The sequence below is a fragment of the Periophthalmus magnuspinnatus genome, chromosome 4 (genome assembly GCF_009829125.3).
Source record: "Periophthalmus magnuspinnatus isolate fPerMag1 chromosome 4, fPerMag1.2.pri, whole genome shotgun sequence".
Lineage (NCBI taxonomy): Eukaryota > Metazoa > Chordata > Actinopteri > Gobiiformes > Gobiidae > Periophthalmus > Periophthalmus magnuspinnatus.
In genome coordinates, this window is record NC_047129.1 from 30,615,557 (window position 1) to 30,642,110 (window position 26,554).

The 26,554-nt window shown below is 39.3% G+C and overlaps 1 protein-coding gene across 1 annotated transcript in view; it reads right to left on the reverse strand.

Moving 5' to 3' along the window:
* Positions 1 to 2,544: 2,544 nt before the first annotated feature.
* zmat3 (zinc finger, matrin-type 3) overlaps positions 2,545 to 26,554 on the reverse strand; it is a 40,800-nt gene continuing 16,790 nt past the window's right edge. Inside the window, exons 2-7 of the mRNA XM_055221554.1 lie at positions 18,685 to 19,152; positions 17,507 to 17,676; positions 13,283 to 13,423; positions 8,422 to 8,588; positions 6,125 to 6,222; positions 2,545 to 2,753 (exon numbers count right to left, since the gene is read on the reverse strand). Of these exons, the coding sequence (XP_055077529.1) occupies positions 2,545 to 2,753; positions 6,125 to 6,222; positions 8,422 to 8,588; positions 13,283 to 13,423; positions 17,507 to 17,676; positions 18,685 to 19,152 (1,253 nt within the window). The remainder of the gene's footprint in view (positions 2,754 to 6,124; positions 6,223 to 8,421; positions 8,589 to 13,282; positions 13,424 to 17,506; positions 17,677 to 18,684; positions 19,153 to 26,554) is intronic.

Here is a 26,554-nt window from a genome sequence, read left to right on the forward strand (position 1 = left end):
TCCTTCTTGTCGACAAAATTAAGTCACGTTCTAGACTTTGATGGACGGGGGGGTCTATATAACTCTATGGGAGATTCACTTTTTTTTTGTTTAGCCAAACTTATGTCGAACCAAATCATTATTTCTCCACAAACTCGTTATTTTAATCTTATGGCTTGAAGTCCTTTCAGCTGACGACAATCGCATCTTTGGGGTTGAATACCGGCACCACTGTCTGAAGTGGAAGTGGCTCTTGTGGAAAAATACTTTCACTTTGTTGCGTTTTGTCCAGTTTTTGTTTCACATGGATAGTCCCAGTAATTAGAGATATTAAAGAGGGGGTATTATGCAAAAGTGGCGTTATAACATTGTTCCTTCATCAAAAACAAGCCTGAAGAGGTTTTAAATGTCGTACATGGACCCGACCAACCCCGTACACGACCCACAATCCTATGTCACCCATATTTTTTCATAAATATACAAAAACATGATACAAAACTACACTACAACTTCACAAACCTGATGCGATGTAAGGTAGTTTCATTAGCGAGATGCAGCTGATTGTGTTGAGAGTGACTTAACGCAGAAAAATCAAAACAAAAACTTACTAAAGATATATTAATTTGTTGTTTTCGGCAAATACGGCATTTTCAAAGCAATAAAAAGTAACCTGAAGACGTAAAATACCCCCTCTTTAATCATAAATCTGCCAACTCCACCATAAAGTTCTGACCTTTCTCCAAACCCGCTCCATTTTAAACCTTTAGGGATTCTACAATATTGAGAAACTTTACAATTTAACATCTGATTAAATGCACAGCCCTACAGAATGTTCCAGGTCTAATTGCACACCCACACTCTTATTCACTCTTATTCACTCTTGTTCACTCTTAATGTTTCTTCAGCCTGATTCACACCAAAGGCACAAACCGCGTATTTACACTTGGCTGAAAACACAATATAACACTGCTACTACGACTACAGAAAGTTCATTGTGCTTTGTTTTCAAATCAGAATACACTGATTTTTTTAGAGTTCTAGAGCTATAATACACCTCAGCTTCAACAGCGCCCACTCTGGTCACTTTTGGCATCGTCCTCTTGAAGCTTTTGTACCAACCACACGTCGCTTTGTCTCCAGTACAGGCTTTTAGAAAGAATCAAATAGACAAAATATCGATTCATTTACAGTACGATCTAGATTTGTGTGTGTATCACAATAGTACCATAATTTAAAATACCTTAAAGTACCTCGTGACGTCGTATATATTTATATTTCCCAGTAAAATATTTGATTTTTAAGCCAAAAACAAGGTTGGAACTGTTTGTAACATCTAAGTAAGCTTCATTTTACTGTGGTACTTGTAGACCTGTCACGATAAATACTATATCTACTTATGGTTAAATATATTTTAGATCAGGGGTCTGCAAATTTTAACAGCAAAAGAGCCACATTAGCCCATTTCAAACCAAATTAAAGTCAAAAAAAGCCAAAACTTTAAAAAACTAACAAACAAAGTGATTAATAGATTAACTTAACACATTATTAAGTATATGTACTAACATTTTGTATTTATGTGAGTTTTGTCGACTTATTTCAAGTGTTTTTCTGGGACTTTTGAGAAAATTATATGTAATTTCCTGCATTCTGTTAAGTTTTATGTGTAATATTTACTCTACAAAATGATCTTTATTCTTTCCGATTTTATACATGAGGTTTGCTCTGACAAAACAATAACAAAATACAAATTTTAAAAAAATAATTTCTATACAATGCTCTTTGGTATGCTACAAATAATGTCAAATAAAAACGTAATAAAAAATAAAATATAAACGTTTTCCTAAATTTCCTAAGTGCAAAGAGCCGTAGTGGACGCTTTAAAGAGCCGTATGTGGCTCTTTAGAGACTAGTTGCAGGCCCCTGTGCTACATAAATTATATTTTTCAGGCTATGTACATTTTCTTCGTACTACTGAGGATTTAATTTTTCGAAATTTTCTGTAGTATTTGGTTTATATGACGACATTTGAGTTGGTAAATGGTTCAATAATTAACAAACATAACACATTATAGATACAAGGAGTACTTTAGTGTGTCGTTGTACTATTTATACACTGCTGGGCACATTATGTTTAAAATGAGTCACTTAGAAAAGGGTAAATTTATCGTTAAAGAGGTATAAATCCATTCCAATATTATCATTTATTGTGATATTTTCAAAGTTTGTTATCGTGACAGGTCTTAGTACTTGGATCACAGATTGGGTAGAGGCTAAATGTCCTACTTAAAGTCCTTATGATGGGTTTTCACGTTTTTTAATCACTAGTTTGTTTGTCGAGCGAGTTTCTGTGGTAAGTAAGGATCCCCTGTGATATTTTTCTTCTCGTTTCCGTGTAAGCAGCCATGTTTTTTAGCGAAACGAACGGACCAATCAGGGTAAACGTACTGCCAACGCTCGTCTAAACTCGGGGAAACCGGATTCACATCTTCGTAACAATCAGAAAACCATGAAAACCTGTCACTTTAACCTCCCTCCTCCTCCTCCTCCTCCTGATCGTTCTCGTTCTTAGCTGTATCCCAGGGTGACCATCTCGTTGCGGTACCGGAGCTCGGACACTTTGGCTTTGTGCTGCTTGCTCTCCAGGTGCTGTCTGAAGTCCGGCTCCTGCTCCGCTCCGCAGTTGCACATGGAGCAGTAGAATTGGCCACTAGGGGTCACGCACATGGCGAGGTCGCGCGGGATCCTTTGCCTCGGGCGTGAGTGGTAGTACGGACCTGGGGAGGAGGACAGAGCGGTGGTATTTTAATATGACGGACATTTTGTATCACTAGACCTGCAAGATTAACCGTAACTGAAGCAAAATCTCAGTTTGAGCGTTCGAAATCTGCAAAGTTGCATTGATTTAAACCGAGGCAAACAACTAAATATCTTTACTTAATATCTCATGTCTTGTTATCGTTAGAAAAACCTGTTAACCCTGAGCATTTGTCCGTTGATTCAAAGGTTGGCAGTTCAAATCCCGCTCTCAAGAATGTTCAGATGCCACAAATGAATATCGAAAGCACGATTTTTGTTTTATTCGTTTTACTCTTAACCCTTGTGTTGAATACTGTGTGTTACAACATTAAGGTGAACTTGTTTCTCAGTAAAAACGCGACACAGACTTATTTTAATTTGTCTAACCTGCTACTTTGGTCACACGACACAGCTCTTCATCTTCAGGTTGAACAGAGGCCTTGTAACGCATCTTTTCAGTGACTGCAAACATCATTTAGTGACGTATTCTACCTTCCTGCTCCAGCTCGTGGTGCCTAAGACGAGACTTAAAACCAAAAGCGACCGGAGCCTTGTCTGTGGCCGGTCCAAAGCTCTGGAATGCTCTGCCTCCCACTGTGGAGGTTTTTAAGTCTCGTCTTAAGACCCACTTTTACTCTCTGGCTTTTAACTCTGCGTGAGCCGTATGGTCCTCTGTTGTCTATTATTGATTTGTTCCTATTGATTTTATTTGCTTGTCTTATTGGTAATTGTTTTATTGCTTTTATATACATATTTATTTTAATTTTGCTGTTTGATTCTAGTCTAAATGTTGATTTACTTAATAGTTGTTTTTATTTATAATGTATTTGTGCAGCACTTTGGAAACTGCATTTGTTTGTGAAATGTGCTGTATAAATAAAGTGGATTGGATTCCTGTAAACCGTTAACGTTACATCCATTCATGACCTTGTACGGACAGTATGTAAAATGAGATACTACCTTTCTTTTGGGGTATAAGTACTGGAAAAACTCCCTTGAAATGTAACGCACGTGCCTCCTGTCTGTAACTTCATTCTTTCAACTCTTTACCCGGTCTGAAATCTCTTCCTTCACAATTACTATGACTGTTGTGTTCTCGGGCAAGATACTTAACCCACCTCACCCTCAGAGTCTGTGTACATTTATATAAAGTGCGTGTAGAGCTAGAGGGTGGAAATGCTCTATATTTGACAATTTTTTTGACCATTTTTACCATCGTTTGGACCTTGACAAACATGTTCTGAAATACCTGTCGTTATTGTATTAGTTTCTCGGTTCACATTTGAGTCAGAATCCAACAATTCAAGCACAATAATGGAATTGCAAATCTATAATTGTAATCGCAATGTTTGTCAGAAAAATCGCTATCAGATCTTTTGCCAAAAATGTTCGATCCTCCTGGTTAAATATTAAAATAAATGTATTTAGGGCTGCTTAATGTTGGAAAACAAACTGAGATTTTTGCGATTGTAATTAGATTTTGCAATGTATGTTTAAAAAGTAGGATTCTGATTAGAGTTCAAATAGTAAACAACTCCAGGAGCCTTAACATTAGGGAGGCACCGATCTGATGCTGGTGTCGGATATCGGCGGCGAAACTGAAAATCGGTTCAGTCGATATCCTGGCTGGACAAACAAATTAATGTATTTTTACTATTTACACGTCGCAGTTGGCCCAGAAAGTCTCATAATGTTTGAATTTCTATTTATATAAAGCTGTTCTCTTGTTGTTTTGAGGGATAAATAACAGCTACATAACACATTAGGATCAGTTCTGTCTTATTTTATTTTCGTTTAAAGGAAATAAATGCTCCCTGCTTGTATTGTTTAATATTGGGGATCGGCAGATACTTAAAGCCATAATATCAAAATTGTATCAGAACTGAAAACGCCAGATTAGTGCATCTCTAATCAACATTAAAGACTGAAATATGACCTGATAAACTACAAGAAAAACAGTCCCATGCACTTCAGAACATGTAGAGGTTGAGTCTGAACCACAGGAGCAAGATTTTTCTGTAAAAATATTGTGTGTCTTCTGCAAAAAACAAAGTATTGTGCATCTGTAATTGTTTTGTGATAACTGTAATCATTAAATACGGACTGGAAAGAGCATATCACAAAGTTGGTGACTGGTTTGGGGGAAAAAAAACAAAAAAACGCATAGGTCTGCCCCCTGGTGGACAGATGTGGTGAGGACAAGAGCTGTTTTGTCTCTCAGCTTTGAGTCTGATGTTGTTCAAAAAGTCAAAAACCCCAATTCCAAAGTTTTGACGCTGTGTAAAACTTAAAATAAAAATCAAAAAACAGAATACATGATTGCAAATCCTTTCCAACCTATATTGAACTGAATAAACTACAAAGACATGATATTTAATGTTCAAACTGATAAACATGATTGTTTTTATGCAAATATTCACTCATTTTCAATCTGATGTGTAATTGGGGTTCTATTATATAAGCAGCTCTTGAGGTCAAAATAAGTTTGCCGCGTGCTGCCTGAATGTAATTAGAAAATGTTTATTCTCCGCTAATCAGGACGTGTGTGTTAGCATGCTAGTTGTTTTAGCGTTAAAGTCATGACAGAACTTCACTCTGAGAGCTGTGAAACATGCTTATAAAGTCATCATGGTGAATAATAAGGATGCTCTGAATGGAAAAAGTGAGGAATAACGTTGGACCATTGCAAACTGTTTTTTTTAGTTTTAGTTTTTTTTTTAGTTTAAATAGATTTACATTTACAAAAAAACACATGATGTTTAGGAGTGTTAAAAATCCCTGTACCCATTTTTTCCCCATGTATCTGAGCAAAATGTGTCTTGCCTCAGTACAAATTAAACTCCCGAGAAGCAAGAAGTGTGTGGTTAGCATGCTAGCTTTACCATGACGGCACAGCTCCACTCTGGTCTCCGAAACTTGTAAAAAACACTTATAAACTCATCACTGTGAATAATTAGGATGTCCTGAATGCATAAGGTAAATGAGGAATAACTTTGGACCACTGCAAACGGTTTAAAACGAATTATTTCTGTATTTTTGTTTTGTTTTTTGTTTTTTTTTACTTTTGAAGATGGTACAAATCCGGTCCAGCGCTTTTAATTACTTTAGATTCTTTTCAAACGCGTAGCTCTCACTGCAAACTCGTCTTTTCCCATCAGTTATTGTCCCAAATGGCGTCCTGTGATTTAATATCATGAGACTTACAATAGATTTGGCCCTCCTTTCGTAAATCATCGTTTCTTCCCATAGCTGCGGCGTGTAGATAGCTTACAAAAACACTGCTTGTCAAATAGAACAAAAGTGTCTCATTCTGACTGCTTTTGTTGTTTGAATAATGAATCTGTGTAACCTGTCACTGAGCCGGGGAGCTGAGGACTGCGGCGGTTTTTCACAAGGCGGTACTCGTCCTTCCTGTTCCTCTTTGGTGTTACTTCGCTGCTGCCTTCACTGGAAAATAAACAGGACAAAAAAAAAGGCTTTGTTATAAAAAATTATTGTGATTCTAGATTCAGAGAGGTGGCATGTCGTTTGTGAAGAGATTTCTATTTACAAAAAAAGCATCGTGATGTTTTGGAGCGTTAAAAAAAAGGCTTTTATTACACAAGCTTGACTCTTTAAGCTTTGAGCCATGTTATAATGTTGTTACCTCCTCAAAAACAGACCTGGAGTTGTGTTTTGTTTCTTTCACACGTTTGAGTAACACTTTATTATTAGTCTGCTCCACCTTGTGATGTCATGAAGTGGTAGTTTTCAAGTTAACAGCTCCTTTTGCGTTTTTAGTTTAGTAGAAATTGGCAATTCCGGGGCTGAAATGATCCAAATGATTCTAGAAATGAAGGTGTGTGGAGTTTAAAAACACAGTGGAGCACTTCCTGTATTACCACACGATGACATCATAAGGTGGAACAGAGAGATTTCAGTTTGAGAGAAGAACTCCACTTAAATATGCAGGTTTGTTTGTGCGTTAAACATGTGTGAATGAAAAAAAAACACAACTCCAGGTCTGTTTATGATGAAGAAAAAACAGACCTGGAGTTGTGTTTTGATCAGAAAATAGTGTCTGTGTAAACCTTCAGTCGTCCAGGTCTGAGCCATCGCAAAAGACGAAGTTTAAATCTGTCAACTGGACAAATCGTTGTAAGAGAATATCCGAAAATAGTGTAACGTAAGCCCTGTACCCAGTTTTCCTCATGTATTTGAGCAAAATGTGTCATGCCTCAGTACAGATATATTGTATAAGCAGCTCTTAAGGTCCAAATAAGTCTGTTGTGAGCACATTATCGACCAGTACAGCTCGCTTAGACTTTTATTCTTTTTAGCCATAAAAATCATGTTAAAGGAAGTATCAGCATGTACTTTTGCTTCCTCTATTTTACATCTCCATCCTTATTTTTCCTTTGACGCATCAAATAAATGGGAGAATTCCCGCGGCACCTGCGCTCTGATTGTTCGTCTTCGAGGGACGACGTAAGCGCATTACCGTAACGACAGTAACATATTTAAAGAGCCCCGTGCCTCTGCTTTGAGACGCCGTTTGAATTTACACGATAGTACATTTGGTTGCGGAGTGACGGTAATGGAAAGTCCACAACCGCAACTCTATCGGCGAAAACAGCATCCGACGCTATAGAGTTAATTTCCCGAGAAGCAGGAAGTGTGTGGTTAGTATCAGGGGAGTCAACAGGGAGGGCAAAGGGGTCTGTTGTCCTGGGTCCTAGGGTCTTAGAGGCGCAAATTTAGACTCTCTTTCTATTAATTTATTAGAGGTGAGCTGGTGTGAGATTTCTTGCCTCAGGTCCCCAAATTTCTGTGGACAGGCCTGGTTAAAATACTAGTTGTTCTTAGTTTTACCATCACAATAAAACTCCACTTTAGTCTCTGTAAACTGTGAAAATCGCTTAGAAACTCATCAATGTTGAATGATTAGGATGCTCTGAACGCATGAGGTAAGTGAGGAATAATGAATTTGCCAATAATTTTGAATGAACTAGTTTGTTTTTCACAATTTTAAGACGGTAACAATCCGATTTGGAGAAGGAAGTGTAGTGAAGGTCCAGCAGACGGAGAGATACTTATTATTTGAAATAGTCAAATCAGGGTCAGACTTAACACATTTGATCAGTGCTGGATTGTAACGACGCACAAGTAGTAAAGTAAGTAGAATTTTTAGGTATTTGCACTTTACTTAACTACATTTTACAGTAGATACTTTTTACTTTTGAGAGCAGTATCTGTACTTTCTACTCCACTACATTTTTGAACTGGAAGTAAAAAGTACTTTTAATATTATTTTTTGAGGGGTTATTTTTACCATGTTTGTGGAAACATCCTGAAGTTTTTGAGTTCAAGCTTCGACTTTGAGCCAAACAAAAATAAATACACAAAATTCATGAGAAAAGTGAAGACATTGATTTGTGTTACTACTGTTGACCAAAATATGTCTCATTTTTTATCAATATCACAACATTTACACTTTAAAAAATGAACAACACTTTTACTTTTTACTGTTAACGTACATTATTTAAACGGGTACATTAATACTTTACCTCTTCATCTACTTCTTTCACTACTGCTCTTGATGTAATGCTGTTTAAATCGTCTGTAGGATTTGATTAAACTTCTTGCGTTTCCACAGATGGGACCCACCTGATGTTTGCGTTGTTGTGGGCCTCCTGCAGTCTCAGTCTCTTGGCGTGGTTCTTGCCCTGGTAATGAGCCTGAGCCACGGCCGCGGAGCTGAACGAGGCGTCGCACAGTTTACAGTAGTCGTTCTCTGTGGCCAGGATCACCCGAGCTGCACCTTTGAACAGAGCCTGGAGCAAAACAGAGACAGTGAGGAACATAGACATGATATAACGATATATCTGTTAGACGATATACTGAGGCGAGGTAAGTTTATCCGTACACAAGGTAATTCAAAGTGCTTTACAGAAGAAGAAAGACATTAAAATCACAATGCAACAAATCAAAATATAAATAATCATTGTAATATTAACGTTAAAACACAAAAGTGCAGAATAAAACCCTTTCAGTCACATGCACAGATAAACAGATAAACAGAAGAGATAAACGGTTAAATCCAGTTTTGAGTCTGGATTTAAACTTTGTCAAAGTCGAGGCCTGAGTCACATCTTCAGGAAGAATGTTCCAGGTTTTAGCGGCAGAAAAATGAAACACTGATTCCTCATGTTTAGTCCTGGTTTAGTCCTGGTTTAGTTCTGGTTTAGTCCTGGTTTAGTCCTGGTTTAGCCCTGGCTTAGTCCTGGCTTAGCCCTGCTTTAGTCCTGGTTTAGTCCTGCTTTAGTCCCGCTTTAGTCCCGTTTCAGTCCTGGTTTAGTCCTGCTTTACTGCTGGTTTAGTCCTGGTTTAGCCCTGGCGTAGTCCTGGTTTAGTTCTGCTTTAGTCCTGGTTTAGCCCTGGTTTAGTCCCGGTTTAGTCCTGCTTTAGTCCCGCTTTAGTCCCGTTTCAGTCCTGGTTTAGTCCTGTTTCAGTCCCACTTTAGTCCCACTTTAGTCCCGCTTTAGTCCCGTTTCAGTCCTGCTTTAGTCCTGGTTTAGTCCTGCTCTAGTCCTGCTTTAGTCCCGCTTTAGTCCCGCTTTAGTCCCGTTTCAGTCCTGGTTTAGTCCTGTTTCAGTCCCGCTTTAGTCCTGTTTCAGTCCCGCTTTAGTCCCGCTTTAGTCCTGTTTCAGTCCCGGTTTAGCCCTGTTTCAGTCCCGGTTTAGTCCCGGTTTAGTCCCGTTTTAGTCCCGTTTTAGTCCCGCTTTAGCCCTGCTTTATTCCTGGTTTAGTCCTGGTTTAGTCCTGGTTTAGTCCTGGTTTAGTCCTGGTTTAGTCCTGTTGGTTCAGAGTCAGGACTAAACATGTGGACTCACGTTTGAGCCGATATTTCCAGTCTTTAGCGTATTGGATATCGGCCTTAAGTCTCCAGCGTGGGCCGATATTTTGTTTTGGCCGATTTGCTGCATAAAAACACCATAAAGCTTTTATTTGAACACATTAGTCACATCTCTCTGTGGGATTGTGATAAAACAGCTGTGGGTGAGTTTGTAGTAAACTTAAATTTCAGAAATCATCAAAATCAACCCCACATATCAGCTCAAAAATATAAAAAATATCAAGTTTATCGGCGGATTCTAAACCAGATCAGTATCGGCAATTAAAAAAACATATTTGTCGATCTCTAATAGTTGCCAAGTTCACTTCTTTACAGCAACTTTGGGTGTCTTTTTTCTTATTTATTTATTTATTTTTTTAAAGAACGACTGAGTGAACAATAACCAGAGTGTCGTCAGTGCTTTGAGAAGCTTTGTCAAACTTAAAAAGCACAATTACAGCTTCCTCATTCATCTTTACAAAAAAATGAAATAAAACATGTTTGGGGCTAAACAGCTACATGGCAATTAAACACCACAACATCTATAATTAAATATAAAATCTGTCTCTGAAACTTTACAAAGTGCAAAGTTATTGAAATATTTCTCAGAATTTTTAAGTTTTACATGTTTTTTTTGTTTGTTTTGATTAATTATACTTCAGTGTTGGCCTCCACTGTGCATTTAAATTCATATTATAAGAACAATAACGTTGGACACAAAATGGACATTAGGGCTTTTAAAGTGTTTTTTTATAAATCCAATTGTAACCACTATTATATTTTTAGTTGGTTGAGTTTATTTATGGCAGTCGACACATTAAGGAGCTGCACATGACGATAAAACACGGATTTGATTAATAAGAAATGAAAAGTATTTGGTGAAAGTCCCAAAATAAGGTGAGATAATGTTTAATTAATGAAACTGAGTAACAAAATAAAACCTTAAACATCACAAAGAAAAGCAAATATTGTGACTTTGTGTGTATTGAGTTTAGTTCATTCATTTTTTTAAGATTTACACACCAACACCAACACGTATACACACAAACACACACGCACACACACACATATACACACAAACACACACGCACACACACCCCTATACACACAAACACACACGCGCACACCCCCACATACATATACACACAAACACACACACATATACACGCACACACCTACATACATATACACACACATATACACACACACACACACATATATACACACAAACACACACACATATACACGCACACACCTACATACATATACACACACATATACACACACACACACACACATATATACACACAAACACACACGCACACACCCCTACATACAAACACACACACACACATATACACACATACACACATATACACGCACGCACACACACCCATATACACACACACACACCTCCACACAAACACACACTTACAAACACACATATACACAAACACACACACCTCAACAAAAACACATACACCTCCACACAAACACGCACACACACACATATACACACACATAAACACATAAACACACACAAACACACGTACACTCACAAACACACGTACACACAAACACACACACACACATATACACATAGACAAAACAGACATATACACACACATATATGTATATATACACACACGCACACCCATGCACACACATATACACGCACACACACGCGCACATACACATATACACACACAGACATACATATACACACACACATGCATAGAACAGAGACAAATATACACGCACTCACACAAGCACACAGACACACGCATATACACACACGCACACACCGACGCACACACACAGACACACACACACAGACAGACTAATGACTAAGAGCTGAGTCCACTCCAGTCGTCTCCCACTCACTGCTCTGAGCTCATTACAGACGTGTGGGCCGACCTGCAGCCGACAGGAGCCACAACACAACGTCTGCTCCAGTAACACAACATGGAACGCACACAGGCATCTGGCTTATTTTGCATTAGGACGGACATTAGGGATGGTTCAACATGTTTTATTTATTTTTTATTTTTGTCTTGCTGCTGTGAATCTCCAGTATTTATTGATTCTAAGGTAAAGCACAGTGACCGGTATCAAATATTAGAACTTGATGAGCTCTACGTTTGAACAGGACCTTGAGAAAAAAATAATGAAAGATGATTCAGAAGTGACACCACAAAAATCGATTTACATGGAGCCAACTGGAAAAAAATCAACGTAAAAATCTGAAACACTCCACAAAAGTAGACGACATCCCGACATGCAAAAAGTTACATTATGGCCCCGTCCTAAACCCTACAGGAAGTCGGCCATATTGGATTTACGCAGGGAACGACAAAAATGATATCTCCTTAAACTGTTTTTACCGAAAACACCAATTTAGCGAAAAGACAAAAAAATCTAGCTTTTCCAAACATTTTTTAAATTGGAAAAACCTAAATAAAGCATGTGTGCAGTATCAAAATCAAGCCGCTGTCTAAAAAAAATGACTCTCTAGCGCCCTCTCACAGTTTTATTTTAAAAAATTCGTGAAAGAAAATCAGTTTGAGCTCCTTTGTGATGGGGAACTACTTCTTAAAGTCACATTAATCTAGTTTTTTTTTGTTCAAAACTCAAAGGACAGGAACGTTTAGTGTACAGGCGGGAATGAGAGGCAGGGTCTTTGCGTTGGCGTTTACTCTGTGGTTGCAAAAAGGTCAAGGGTCGTTTACGCCGCATACAAAACAAAACCATTATTTAACCCAGGGGTCTCAAACTCAAATTATCTGGCGGCCGCAGGAGGCAGAGTCTGGGCGTTAAAATCTTCTCAAACGTCATCGCTGTTTTCAACTTACATGAAGAAATCTGCCGATTGTGGATTTTATGGATATACATCGTTATTTGTTGAATCTTTTGTGACGGGAGTACACAGCGCGAGTTGCACAGATGCGACGGAACCTTCTACACGCAACACGATGACGCCGCACTAACGTTAAACTTTCATATCGTCCCGCGGGGCCACAAAATATCGTATCGCGGGCCGCAATTGGCCACCGCGCCGCAAGTTTGACACTCCTGATTACGTTTTTGTACAGTCTTGCTTCCTTTCCTTTCTCTCTCGACCAATCGCCAGTCAAGAAATACGGCAATCAAACCGCACCTCCTGCAGCAGACACATGCGCCTCCTCAGCCTCTCCATCTGCTCTTCACCACCACCAGGGTCAAGACATTATTTCGTCACAAAAACGTCACAGGAAAAGAGTACAACTATTCCCGGTGTAAAAGTTGAAAATGGAACAACGCAATTTCTGCAGTAGTTCTTAAGAAGAGCGAACCCAAAGGAGGACAAAAATATAAAAAAAAAGTGACTCTAAATGAAGCAAACTCTTTTCCCCAGAGCAGCAGTGACTTCTTTCCAGTTTTTTATTTATTACATTCAGGAACTGCCAGGCAAGCAAACGCTAAAACTGCAAAGAAATCCGCACACAACCTGAAGGAGCCAGTGGTGCCTTTCCCATAATTCAAGCCCCCTCCAGTTCTATCCATACACTGTTTATACTGCACTTTTTATGGCATTTACATCTATTTATATAAACAGTTCCAAACAGGACCATTGTCTCCAGTTACAGTTGTTACCTGTCGGGTCGCGTCGCCTTCACTGGCCCCTGAGCTGTTGGACGTTTGGCCGCTTGTTTCCGTGGCGTCGGTGATCCTGATGGCGGGAGGCTGCTGGCTGCCTGCGTAGAAGTTCCTCAGCTTCTTACTGTGGTTCTTACCCTGTTCACGCAGAAGTATGTTAAACAGGACTAGACCAGGACTAAAACTGGACTAAAGCAGGACTAAAACAGGACTAAAACAGGACTAAAACAGGACTAGACCAGGACTAAAACTGGACTAAAGCAGGACTAGACCAGGACTAAAACAGGACTAGACCAGGACTAAAACTGGACTAAAGCAGGACTAAAACAGGACTAGGCCAGGATTAAAACTGGACTAAAGCAGGACTAGACCAGGACTAAAACAGGACTAGACCAGGACTAAAACTGGACTAAAGCAGGACTAGACCAGGACTAAAACAGGACTAGACCAGGACTAAAACTGGACTAAAGCAGGACTAAAACAGGACTAGACCAGGATTAAAACAGGACTAAACCAGGACTAAAACAGGGCTAAAACAGGACTAAACAAAGACTAAATCAGGACTAAATCAGGACTAGACCAGGACTAGACCAGGACTAAAACTGGACTAAAGCAGGACTAAAACAGGACTAGGCCAGGATTAAAACTGGACTAAAGCAGAACTAGACCAGGACTAAAACAGGACTAGACCAGGACTAAAACTGGACTAAAGCAGGACTAGACCAGGACTAAAACAGGACTAGACCAGGACTAAAATTGGACTAAAGCAGGACTAAAACAGGACTAGACCAGGATTAAAACAGGACTAAACCAGGACTAAAACAGGGCTAAAACAGGACTAAACAAAGACTAAATCAGGACTAAATCAGGACTAGACCAGGACTAGACCAGGACTAGACCAGGACTAGAACAGGACTGAACCAGGACTGAACCAGGACTAAAACAGGACTAAAACAGGACTAGACCAGGACTAAAACAGGACTAAACCAGGACTAAACCAGGACTAAAACAGGACTAAAGCAGGACTAAAGCAAGACTAAACCAGGACTAAACCAGGACTAAAACAGGGTTAAAACAGGACTAAACAAGGACTAAAACAGGGCTGAAACAGGACTAAATCAGGACTGAACCAGGAGTAAAGTAGGACTAGACTAGGACTAGAACAGGACTGAACCAGGACTAAAACAGGACTAAACAAGGACTAAAACAGGACTAGAATAGGACTAAACCAGGACTAAACCAGACTAAAACAGGACTAGACCAAGTCTAAACCAGGATTAAATCAGGACTAAACTTGGACAAGAAACCAGCACCAAAATCAGTTGCAGATCAGGACTTAGCCAGGCTCAAACCAGGACATTAAATGACATTCGGGGCAAAATGGAGTCATAACTGAAAGCTTGTGGTGAGCTGTATTCAGTAAGCGCCATCTGCTTGTCTCCATGGAGATGTTATTGAAATGTTCCACAGCATTTAACTTATTTATCTCATAGGGACATTCACGGCTTCTACTTCAGGGTTTGTTATTTGGGAAAAAAAACTTCATTATTAGATGCAGACAGCGCACAGCAGTCACAAAATTATGCTTTTACAGTGTCCTCTGTGGGGGAAATAATTACATTCTGTCATTTACGAGAATAAAGTTTGGAACCCCACCTTTAAAGCTACAGTGTGTAACTTTTCTGGCACGTCGCCTGCTTGATTACATGAAAATAGAAAGTTAAAACCATACTTTGGAACATTTACCGTGGAAATCGACATGTTTTATGCCATAATGTGGAAGATTATAGCATAAATTATAGGAGCCGCAACAACAGACCAAATAAGAGTCAGGTTTATGGAGATGCAAGCCCGCTCAGAGTGAGGATTCATGATTTTCAGAGCAATAAACACAACCAAAAGAATTAAAACTTGATTTAAAAAAAAGTTACCGTGGCTTTAAAAGACGTCTAACACATCTTGAATATCAAATAATCCATTAAGTAAATCAATCTCAACGAGTCAAAAACACATAAATTAAGGTTTATATTCTTAATTCTAGTGCGTTAAACTTGTCTATAATCATCTTTTGCAGTGTAGCCGAAACACTGAGGAGGGAACAGCGGGCCAAGCGACAATGCTCACAGCTCAGCGGGCCGTCCTCATCGCTCCTCCACTCAACACAAAACCTTATGTCTGAGTCTGTGAGCCATTTGTACAACTGTGAATGTGAAATGAGCCTTTTTATGCCTGTCATCACAAAGACCACCACTAGGGCCCTGCAGTCTGTCTCGAGTTTAGAGCTCAAACACGACGTTATAAACCGGGATTAAACCAGGACAAAACCCAGACTACACCACGGTTCAATATATGAAAGAGGGAACAGTGTATTTAGAGGCTCAGGGATTATTCTGAGGACATTTTCTTTGTGAAAGTGAGGAGATTTTGCGTACTTTTATGTGATAATAATAAGTAAAAACACAAGATTTGAGCTGCAGAGGGTTGAATAAATAACTTCTATCTCTCGTTATCGGTTCATTTGTCGCAGCTCAGACTTTTTAATGAGACTGTTTATTTTAAAATGGGTTTACTGGGATTTTCCTGCTTTGTGTTAGTGGTATAACATTTTAATATTATCGTTTAGCGCAATATTATTGTCATTTTTCTAATTTTTCTTAATATTTCTCAGTTAATATTTCTGTGCCAGGACTAAAACAAGATCTACCATCACAGTCTAGAGACACATCATGATTTTGATTTTTTGTCATGATTTGTGTAGATTTATTTTAATTTTTTTTCTATTGGCTTTAAGAGGTTTAAGTAATCTTCTTCACTGTGATTGGTTAAATCCAGCTGTCACGGTTGAATTTAATAACTTTTATGGCAAACCAAGAGCTAAAGTGTTTCATTCTGCTCTGTTCTGTTTATTTATTTATTGCAGCTCATGGGTTTTTAACAATATTGTAGATTTAGAGTAGTTTTCATGGTTTAAATCTGCTCTTGGATTTTTGTGTCAGTGCCATAAATTAGTTCCAGTATTATCCATAGTAAAAGCTAAAAGTAAAATCCGTCAACTGGACAAAACGTTGTAGGAGTGAAGACGTTTCGCTGCTCGTCCAAGCCATTTCGTCTTCAGTTCTGGTCAGATTACTGCTGGACACTGCCTTATATCTGTGTGAAGGGAGAAGGTAACTACACTGAAACTTTAAACAGCTGTTGTTTACAGTTCCTATTTGTAGGCCAGAGCTAATGAGCTACAAAGTGTGCTCTGTACGTGATCATTCAGCTCTTAACGGGTACTTTCACACCAATTAGCATCCTGGCTAGCTGTTCACCAGTAATCTGACCAGAACTGAAGAAGCAGCGTGGACGAGCAGCGAAACTTCTTCACTCCTACAACGATTTGTCCAGTTGACAGATTTAACTTTTGGCTTTTCCTGTGGATCAGACCTGGACGACTGAGGGATCACACAGACACTTTCAATATTATCTTTTATCGTCTATATTAACTTAACATATCAAACTTCAAAATATGTTATCAGGACAGGCTTAACTATACCACAAGTTGATTTGCGTCACCTTATTCCCGAGCCCTATCCCCAAGTCACAGTCTGGGTGAAACTGAAGCTGTACTCTTTGATAAAAAAATACATGAGTAAGTAAGACTAGTCTCCATTTTGTATCTTCCGAGTGATCAAGTCAGTCTTTATCGCAGTTTAAGACGACTGAAAACCCACCTTTTCTCCCTGGCATTTAACACTAGACAGGAAATACAGGTGTTTTATTGTTCTTTTCCTATGTCTCGTGTTATCTGACCTTATGTGACACACTTTGGTCAGCTGGAATCGTTTTAAATGTGCTTTATAAATTTAAAATCAAACTGAATCCACCATCCAGAATTACTCACCTTGTTCCAGAAGTTGCTTTGGGCACCGCCATCGTCATTCTGGTTGTATTATTTTGTATGGAGCTGCAAATCTTGGCAGCAAATAAAGTTCTACAGGGACTCAAGAGCCGTTTTGAAGCTTCCCAGAGAATCAGTGCGGTGTTGAGTGTTGATTTGACACAAACCGACCGACTTTATTTAATAATTTAGCGCCAAAACTTTGTAAAATTCTCCATCGAAAGGAACGTGATTCCCACATAACCCCAGATAAATCGCGGTTTAGTCGCAATTACGGAAAAAAGTGGATCAGTAACAAAGATTAAACTAAAAACATGACACGGCCGTTTGCTCCTGACCTGGTAGTGCGCCTGAGCTTGCTGTGTGGAGTTGAGCGTCACGTTGCACAGTTTACAGTAGAGCGGCTTGCACAGCTCCTCCAGCCCCAGGGGGTCCTCCTGCTCCTCGCTGCCCAGGGGAGAGGCCTCGTCGTGGGGCTGCTCTCCTCCGGGGGCTGCCTGTCCTGGAACTACATATGTCAAGATTATTAGGTTAATCGATAATCGTGAGCGTTTTTAGAAGCAAAATGACATTATTTCCATCAAGTGCTCCAAAAGAGTAAAGTTCATGCTGTTTTATGTGGATGTCTTTGTCACCTCAGTTTTATTTTGTCATTCAGAGAGTTTCATGTCATAAACTAGACCGAATAAAGTCTTTTAAATTGGATTTTACAGACTCCTCTGATTGATGCTTGAGTGTTTGTGTTTAAACGCAACTCTACGATCTTTTTTAGTGGAGGTGGAGTGAGACCTTGAAGTGTTTTATAGACCAGAACAACGTCTGAACAGATAATCACTTTTTCCCAATTCAGAAATATATATTTGCCGCAGGGGAACCACAACAACGACGTGGGTGGTGTTCGAATGTCAATATTTGGAGGAGGGCTGGTTTTGGTCTGGTCTACAGTTTGATCTAGTGTTTTCCGAGTCTCCTTTTAGAGCCTTTCTCTGGTTACACAGTAGAAATTACACAATAGTTATGATTCAGCTACTAAAAATCAATAACAGCACCTTTATTTTATTAAATCAATGAGTAATCTGTTGGAAAAACGCCTTCCTTGTGCGTAAATTGCTGCTGTATTTTAGATGGAGTTTTCAGGGTTGACATAGGTGGAGGTATTCTGTTTTAGAATTTACAATTTCATGTTTTTTGGGGGTTTTCTTCTCAACATTTTTCCCTCAAACTGCCACGTAACCATAGACATAGCTAACCCGCTTCTAGCTCCATCAACTTTGGCTCCAGTGCACTTTCTATTGAAAAACCGCGGCGCCTCTCTCCGTATCTGCTGCTGCCAGACTCGTCTTTTTGGTCTTAAAATGTTCGTATTAACTCGCTCTAGATGATCCTGTACATGTAAAACTATGATAGATATTAACCACAGGTGCTATTCCAACAAAACAAGTCAGAAAAACATGAAAACCTGTCAAATGTGCTTTAAAACTTGGTGCTTTTTCATAATTTGATACTGTATTCTTACCTGGAACTGGCACCGGAGCAGGGACCAGGGTGGGGGGCATTTGAGGGGGCTCCAGACAGGCCGCAGGGGGGAACCGCAACGACGGGGGTGGACTTCGAATGTCAATATTTGGAGGAGGGATCGTTTTAGTGGGGTCTACTACTACGGGTGGAGGGCCAAGAGGGTGCGGAGGTATCGGCGGAGGTCCCAGCTGCGGATTGGGCGCTATATTGGGGGGAGGTGGGTGGACTAAGGTGTGACCGGGCGGAGCCGTGAGCGGCGGGGGTCTGATGGTGTGTGTGGCGGTTGGGGGCGGGCACAGGGTCACGGGGGGGCCCAGAGGCGGAGCTGGGGTGAGGGGTGGAGGGCACAGACCGGGGGTGGGACCCATGGGCGGGGGTCCCAGAGGAGGCAGAGGGTCGAGGTGCTGAAACGGCTGCTGCGGGTGGGTGAAGAGACTGAGGGGGGGCTTCAGCAGGGTCTCTGCGCCTGAGGAGGGAGAGAGAGGTTATTATTCTATATGTTTTTGCTGTAAAACCCCTCACCACACACTTTATACACTTTTCTCACACAGGCGTTAACATTTTCTCACATTTCTCTCTTGTTTAAACTCTCTCAAAGTTCAAACCTTCATCAGCGACAAAGGGTCAGTGCAGAAAACAAATTGCAAACGTACAGCACTTCAGAGTCACACTGCGATCCAACGTTTATGTAAATTTGTCTGAACACATTCTGTACTGTACAGGAGACACGGCACGGAGGAGACTGATGGACAATGGTCTACAGTCCAACAGCCAATCAGGACGCAGGACACAATTGTCTACAGTCCAACAGCCAATCAGGACGCAGGACACAATGGTCTACAGTCCAACAGCCAATCAGGACACAGGACACAATGCACGTTCTTACGCTGTGAAAAAAGCATGTGAAATTGCACACAAAAAATCTGTGAAACAGCGAGACCGCGAAAGGTGAACCGCAATATAGTGAGGGACGACTCTAACTGTATTTAACTTTATTGGTGGAGGGTCTGCTCCCTGGTTATCTCCATGGAAACTGTATTTTTTTGCCTGGAATGTTCCACAGTATGACATTAACCTCCTAAGACCCGAGCTCTTGCGTGACATTATTCATTAATTTCTCTTTTTTATTTGGGCTGATTGGACCTGATGAGTGTAAAAACAAATAATTATCTTTTTACATTATGTAGTTTCTGAGAAAAGTGATGTAAAACAAATATCCCCATATGTGGACATTTTAATCATTTAGATAAAACATTTGAATAATGATTTGCAAAAAACTATTAAGACCCTGAACACAGCAACATTTGTCCTGATGTAAAAACAAAATGAGAAACAACAATTGTGCCTCTTGGAACAAAGTGTCTCATGTGAAGAGTGCTGATAGAAGCAGGAGACATGTGCCTTTACAAATAAATAAATAAATAAAACATTCTGAACTTTTAAAAATGTTCTAAATTGAATGTATTTGCATTGTTGCTGTTCTTCTTCTTCTAAATATTTGCACCGTGGCCTAGACAACCCAAAATGTGTTGTCCATGGTCCCACACCAGGTCCCAGGAGGTTAAATTTATCCCTCCTGCATTTATTTAATTAAACTTGTTTTTATCTCTGAAATAATTCCTTGAAAAACGCATTTTAATGTTTTGCCACTGACCATTAGTTGAGGTCCTGTAGTGTTATCTGCTTGTGTTTTGTGTCTATGGAGACAGATAAGTTTGGGCACAGCACCTGCACGATTCCATGGAAACACAAGGTTAAAACCACACTTTGGATTATTCTCCATGGAGACAGATATGCTATACGCCGTACTGTGGAAGAGCCAAAGGGTTATTTCCAGGGCGAATAAGAGTCAGGTTTGTGGAGATGCATGCATGCTCACAGTTGTTTTTCAGTGCAATAAACCCAACTGAAATGAAAAAAAGCTTTTATTTAAGTCTATTTAAAAGGTTTTTACTTTGCACTTTCTTTCTCTCTCCTTTAATTTATGATAATTATTTGTAATTATTTATGTTCTGATTTGTTGTATTGTGATTTTAAGGTCTTTCTTATTCTGTAAAGCTCTTTGAATTACCTTACGTGCGAAGTGTGCTGTACAAATAAACCTGCCTTGCCTTGCGTTTGCTAAAATCTACATACTGTAGCTTTAAATAAAGTCAAATCTAATCATCGTTTGTCTATGAAAACCGGTGAAACAAAACCCAAAATGAACCTGCGTGTCCAGATAGTTGCACATCCCGTCCTGTACATTTCTCGACAGATATATTGTTTGTACAGACCACAAACATGTTACTTTACGATCAAACAAACTCTCCGCTGCCGTCTGTCCCAGGCCGCTCCTCACTGAAGCAGAGCGCAGAGATTAAACCCCCAGGCCCGAAGAGACGGCGCCCCCTTTGGCTCAGAGCATGTGTTACACCGCAGTGGGGGACGATTGGATTAACCTCCTGTTACTCTGACAAAAAAGGCATAATGTTACGAAGACACGCTCAAAACTGCACTGAATCTGTTTGAGTCAAAGGAAATAGGTCGGGCTTTTTGACAGTTCAGAATTTAAAAGAGAGACAAACCGTTATTACTGTTTTCTATTGAGTAATAATTGAGTCTTTTCATTAAACACAGGGTAAAGTGGTTTAGAAGACTTTAGTGTGAGGAGTTTAGGTGCTTAGTTTGAATTGTAAAACTGTAAAAAGCATAATTCAGTTTCATTTTTACGTTTCAGAGCTAGCAAAGGAGCTCAGTTAATAGAGCGTTTGTTCTCTGAGCTGAAGGTTGACGGTCCAAAACTCACTCTCGATATAAACATCATTGGTTAAAGGTGAAAAAGTGCTATGTAAAAATGTGAACTTCACTTTAAAATGTCTCATAATGTTTGAACTCTTATTAAAATAAAAGTTCTGTAGTTCCTTTATGGATGACCATATTTTCCGGACAATAAGTCTCACTGTTTTTCATAGTTTGTCAGATGCGACTTATATGTGAAATTATTAAAATATATAATTTTTATTACTAGAATTTCTACTTCCGGAGCGGCTCTTCATCAACTTCTGGAGTTGGTGGAGTTGTTTAGAAGCAACAGGATGAATTTTATGGATTTAGTGATTTGGAGTGAGATCCAGAGTAAAGTTGTTGCTTGTTCTTTATACTTTATCTGATTAACTGTTAATATCTTACGTTAACAAACCAGACACATGTTCAGTTCTGTCTGTGCTTCATGTCGCTGAATAAATATAAATGTGTTACGTTAGCGTGCTGTACTGATATTCAGCCTGTTGTTCTCCATTTTATTGTTTTTATTATAACTTCATTTTAAAGATAAAAATGTCAGACGAAATGTCTGTTCTTGGTCTTGGATTTTGTAAAATAAATTTCCCCCCAAAAATGCGACTTACATATGTTTTTTTCTTCATTATTATGCATTTTTGGCTGGTGTGACTTATACTCCAGAGCGACGTATAGTCCGGAAAATACGGTACATAGGATGAGTTCTGCAGTCCACTAGTTTTATGGAAAGAAGTCCATCCATCCATTTTCTTCCTCTTATCCGGGGCCGGGTCGCGGGGGCAGCAGTCTAGCAGGGACTCCCAGACTTCCCTCACCCCAGACACGTCCTCCAGCTCCTCCGACCTCAAGCCTTGGAAATATATTCTATTTTCATCTATTTTCAAATTTGTATCAGTTAAGATATAGTTGCTTACTTGTAGTGTATCTGAATCCCACGTATGGAACTTTTTTATAGATTTTCTAGTACAAAATATGCATATATTGTACAATTGACATACATCTTTTTTCCCTTAAGTAAAAAAAATACAAAATAAAATAAAAAATAACAATAACATTAAAAATAACACATTTGAGTAACAGAACCAAATAAATAAAGTCCGATCTTAGTGGTTTTACAAAATCCTTTCCACATATTTTCAAACGTCTCTGTTTCTAATCTTAAAGTATAAGTCAATTTCTCCATAACTCCATAAATATCATGCATCACATCAACCCAGTTTTCCATTTTTGGTGCCTCTGCCAACCATTAACCATTAACCATTTCCTAGTAATACCTTTTTTCCCGCTACCAATAGGATCCTACGACGGAGAATAAGGGTCAGTTAAATAAAATTAATTATGCAGGTGCTACGAGAATAAAGTCGTAGCATTTCGACATTAAAGACGTAATTTTACGAGAATAAAGTCATAGTACTAAGAGAATAAAGTCGTAATATTACAAGAATAAAGTCATATTTTTATGAGAGTATAGGCTGCTGTGCGTGAATGAGTGACCAGTGCGTTATGAAGAATTTGGAGCATTTTCTTCAGACATAGCAATTTCTTCCAAATCTGTCTGGTTCCTCCGACTAAACAAACTCAAATACTTGCAGTGTCCCTTCAAAGTACTTATACTAATGATAGTGCGGTGATGGTGGGCTAGACACAGTATTTCATCGTGCGTAAACCCCAGTTGAAAGTTTATCTGAACAAAACGCTCCAAATTCTCCATAACACACAACGCACTGGTCACTCATTCACGCACAGCAGCCTATACTCTCATAAAAATACAACTTTATTCTTGTAATATTATGACTTTATTCTCATATCACCCGCATAATTAATTTTTATTTAACTGACCCTTATACTCCGCCGCAGGATCCTAAACAATTTAACATTCAAGTTCTTTTTTCAAATTAAACTCGGCTCAAAATTCGCCGCTATAACCGTTAGCGTCGACGTCACACTCACTTTGTCCACTCTTTTATACCGGCTATGGTCTCTGCCTGAGTATCGGGAATCGAATCGCTGCGTCGGATTGTGCATCTTTACAAACGACACAGCAATTCAACTAGATTCAACTGGGGAACTGCTTTTTCCTGAGTCGTGACGGAGGCTCGTTGACGTGTTGTCGCGTGCAGAAAAGTAAACCCATTGTTCTGCTGATGTTGACATAAAAACAGTGACGCTCGCAGAGGCTCAGTGTCGGCTGTGCGATTGTTTGAGCTCGGGTGTGTTTGGATTTCAGTTCGTGACGAGACCCACCAGGCCGACAGCGCGGTACTTTCTGTCCTTAATGGTGCGTTCTGGGGTTTAGACGTAGAGATAAACCTGAGATCAGCCAACGCGTTCACTCAAATAAAAGTACAGCGACAAATGATTCAAGTAGAAGTAATAATCCTACTTCTACTCTTGAAGTTACACCACTCACAACTGTATTCTGTATTTATTTATTCCAGTCCAAGAGCCCGATGAGAGCACTCAGACGCCCTGTACCTGCTCAAGGACGGCACATGTGAAAGAAACTTGTAGCTAAATTTGCCGCAGAGCAACTTTTCCCTTTGAGATTAACGTTTTCTGTGCAATAAATACATAAAAAATACAGTACATAGGTTATTTAAAACATTAAAACAAGAGCAGGTCAATCCAAAATGTTGTGTTGCGTGTCCTTGAAATGTATTCTGTACTTCGGAAGCAAAATAAAATAAAATAATCAGTTCTAGTGCGGTCAGTTTTTAGGCGTAGACAGAGGTGGATGAAGTACACAACTTTGTAATTTAAGTAAAAGTACACATACAGAGGTAAAAGGTGACTCAATAAATGTATCACATGAAAAAATCGACTTTAAAAATGTACTTTAAGAGTAAAAAATAAAAGTATTTCACTCCAGTGTTTTATAAATAGTGATATTGATTAAAAAAAAGGAATTAAAAATAGATACATATTTTAGTCACAGCAACAATAACAATCAATTTCTTAACTTTTCTTATTAATTTTGTGTATTTATTTTTGTTTTGCTCAAACCCGAAGCTCAAACTAGAAAACAAAATGTAGTAGAGTAGAAAGTACAGCTCTCAAAACGTATCCAGGTATTTAAGTAAAGTACAGATACCTAAAAATTCTGCTTAAGTACAGCACTTTACTACTTGTACTTCATTGCCTTACATCATGAGAGCGTGTATTAAAAGTTCCTGTATCAAAGTCCAACAAACACATGAGATATTCAGACAGTTTATGAAGTAGTATCTGCAGTGTCGCTCTCTTCTGACAGACGCGATGGCCAACACACTTTCTCATAGAATCAACGGTGATGGGTTTAAATTCATCACCTGTTATGAAAAACGAAGGGCTGAGTGAAAGAGCGAGTCTAAAAGTTTCAAAGTAGAGGCTGAAGTTTTTGCGTGTTCAACAATTTCTTTTCAGTAATTCGATGGGACGAGATTTTTTTCTATAATAAAACTGTCGAGATCCGAGTCTGTTCTGCCTTTTTTGTGCTGTTTTCTCCCCTCCCTTCTGTGTCAGAGCCTGGAGCTGGGCGGAGATTCTGGCTCCTCCCACTCACACCTGCAACTAATCACTAATCAAGCTGCACCTGGGGAGGACAAAGGGGCCGTGGACCTGACTGTCAGCACCAGATCATCCACGTATCCACAGTGGTACGACTCTGCTCGGTTCAGGTGCTTGTTTTTGCATTTGCTACTCATTTCTAAGTTGGATGTTTTTTTTGCTCCTCGTCAGATCCCGCTCAGCTCCTCTGTGTCCGACCCAGCTCTACACAACCGGTACTGCTCACCTAATCTCCGACCCCCGCTGCCCACGATCGACTCAAGGACTACTGCCAACAACCCCCAACTATCTGATATATGCACATATGTTTGCACATAACATACTGTCTTACAACATGGTCACAGGCAAATAAAATGACACTAAAACCCATTGGATCATTATACAAACGGACAATCAAGATTCTAGATAAAAAAACCTTCAAGACATCATCATTGCACCATTTTACAGAAGCATAAACTGTTAAGTTGGGAGAATGTCATCAAGTATTCAAACCTCTGTCTAATATATAAAATCATTAATGGTCTGTCATCCCCTCCACTCAATCAGTTTGTGAACACAAGAACCAGCTCTCAGAGGGTCACACGAGGGTCTGCCCGAGGAGACTGTATTGTTCCTCTGAGGAGAAGTGTCTTTTCGGTCAGAGTGCCTTTTCAGTTACAGCTGCAAAGGACTGGAACTCGGTCCCTCAGAGCATCAGAGAAATAAGCACCTATATTCTGTTCAAAAAACATTTAAAAAAACTGGTTCATAACACATCAAACATGTCTGCATTAACTTTACTAATGACTCCCCCCTGACTAACCAAACACTTGTGTTTTCTCTTGAGTTGGATGTTGTGGGCTGTGGACTGTCTGTATAATGCCTGTGTTTTGTTTGTCCTTTCTGAACACTTTTGTTTACAGTGTTTGTTATATCTGTTTTTAATGTTTTTTTCTATACTATATTGTAATTTTCACTTGATAATATTTTACTCTTGTTTTTAGGGAGACAGGTCTGCCATCTGTCCAGGGACAACAGATGAAAAATAGCCTTTTGGCTAATTCTGGTGCATTTGCAGCATTGCTATTAATGTACACTGTCCCTGTCAAATAAACCAATAAATAAATAAATATCTACCGTCATTTGCACATTTACAAAACCGCTAAACCATTCCCCGAGTTCTGTCATAACGACAAAAATGATCATTTTGATTTTAAACTGTTACATAATTCCAAGATATGTTTTCATCAAGCCAAAACCCAAGATATTTACAGGTAGTAGCTCTTTCAATCAATGTATTGTACCATTTAGTGCATATAGATCTGTAGCTTTGCCCATCATTTAAATCATATACTTAGATTTATTTGCATTCAATGATAATTTAAGATTTTTGAGGTGATTTGTTGATCCTTTCTAATCGTAATCTCTCATATTCAGTGTTTCTACATCTCCGTTGGTGTTCAAAAAGCTAAAAAATGATCTAATTTCAGCAAAACTTCCAAACCGCGTGATTCTGTTATCTTGAAGACTACGACGATTGCTGGTGGGGGTGTTGCGCAGGT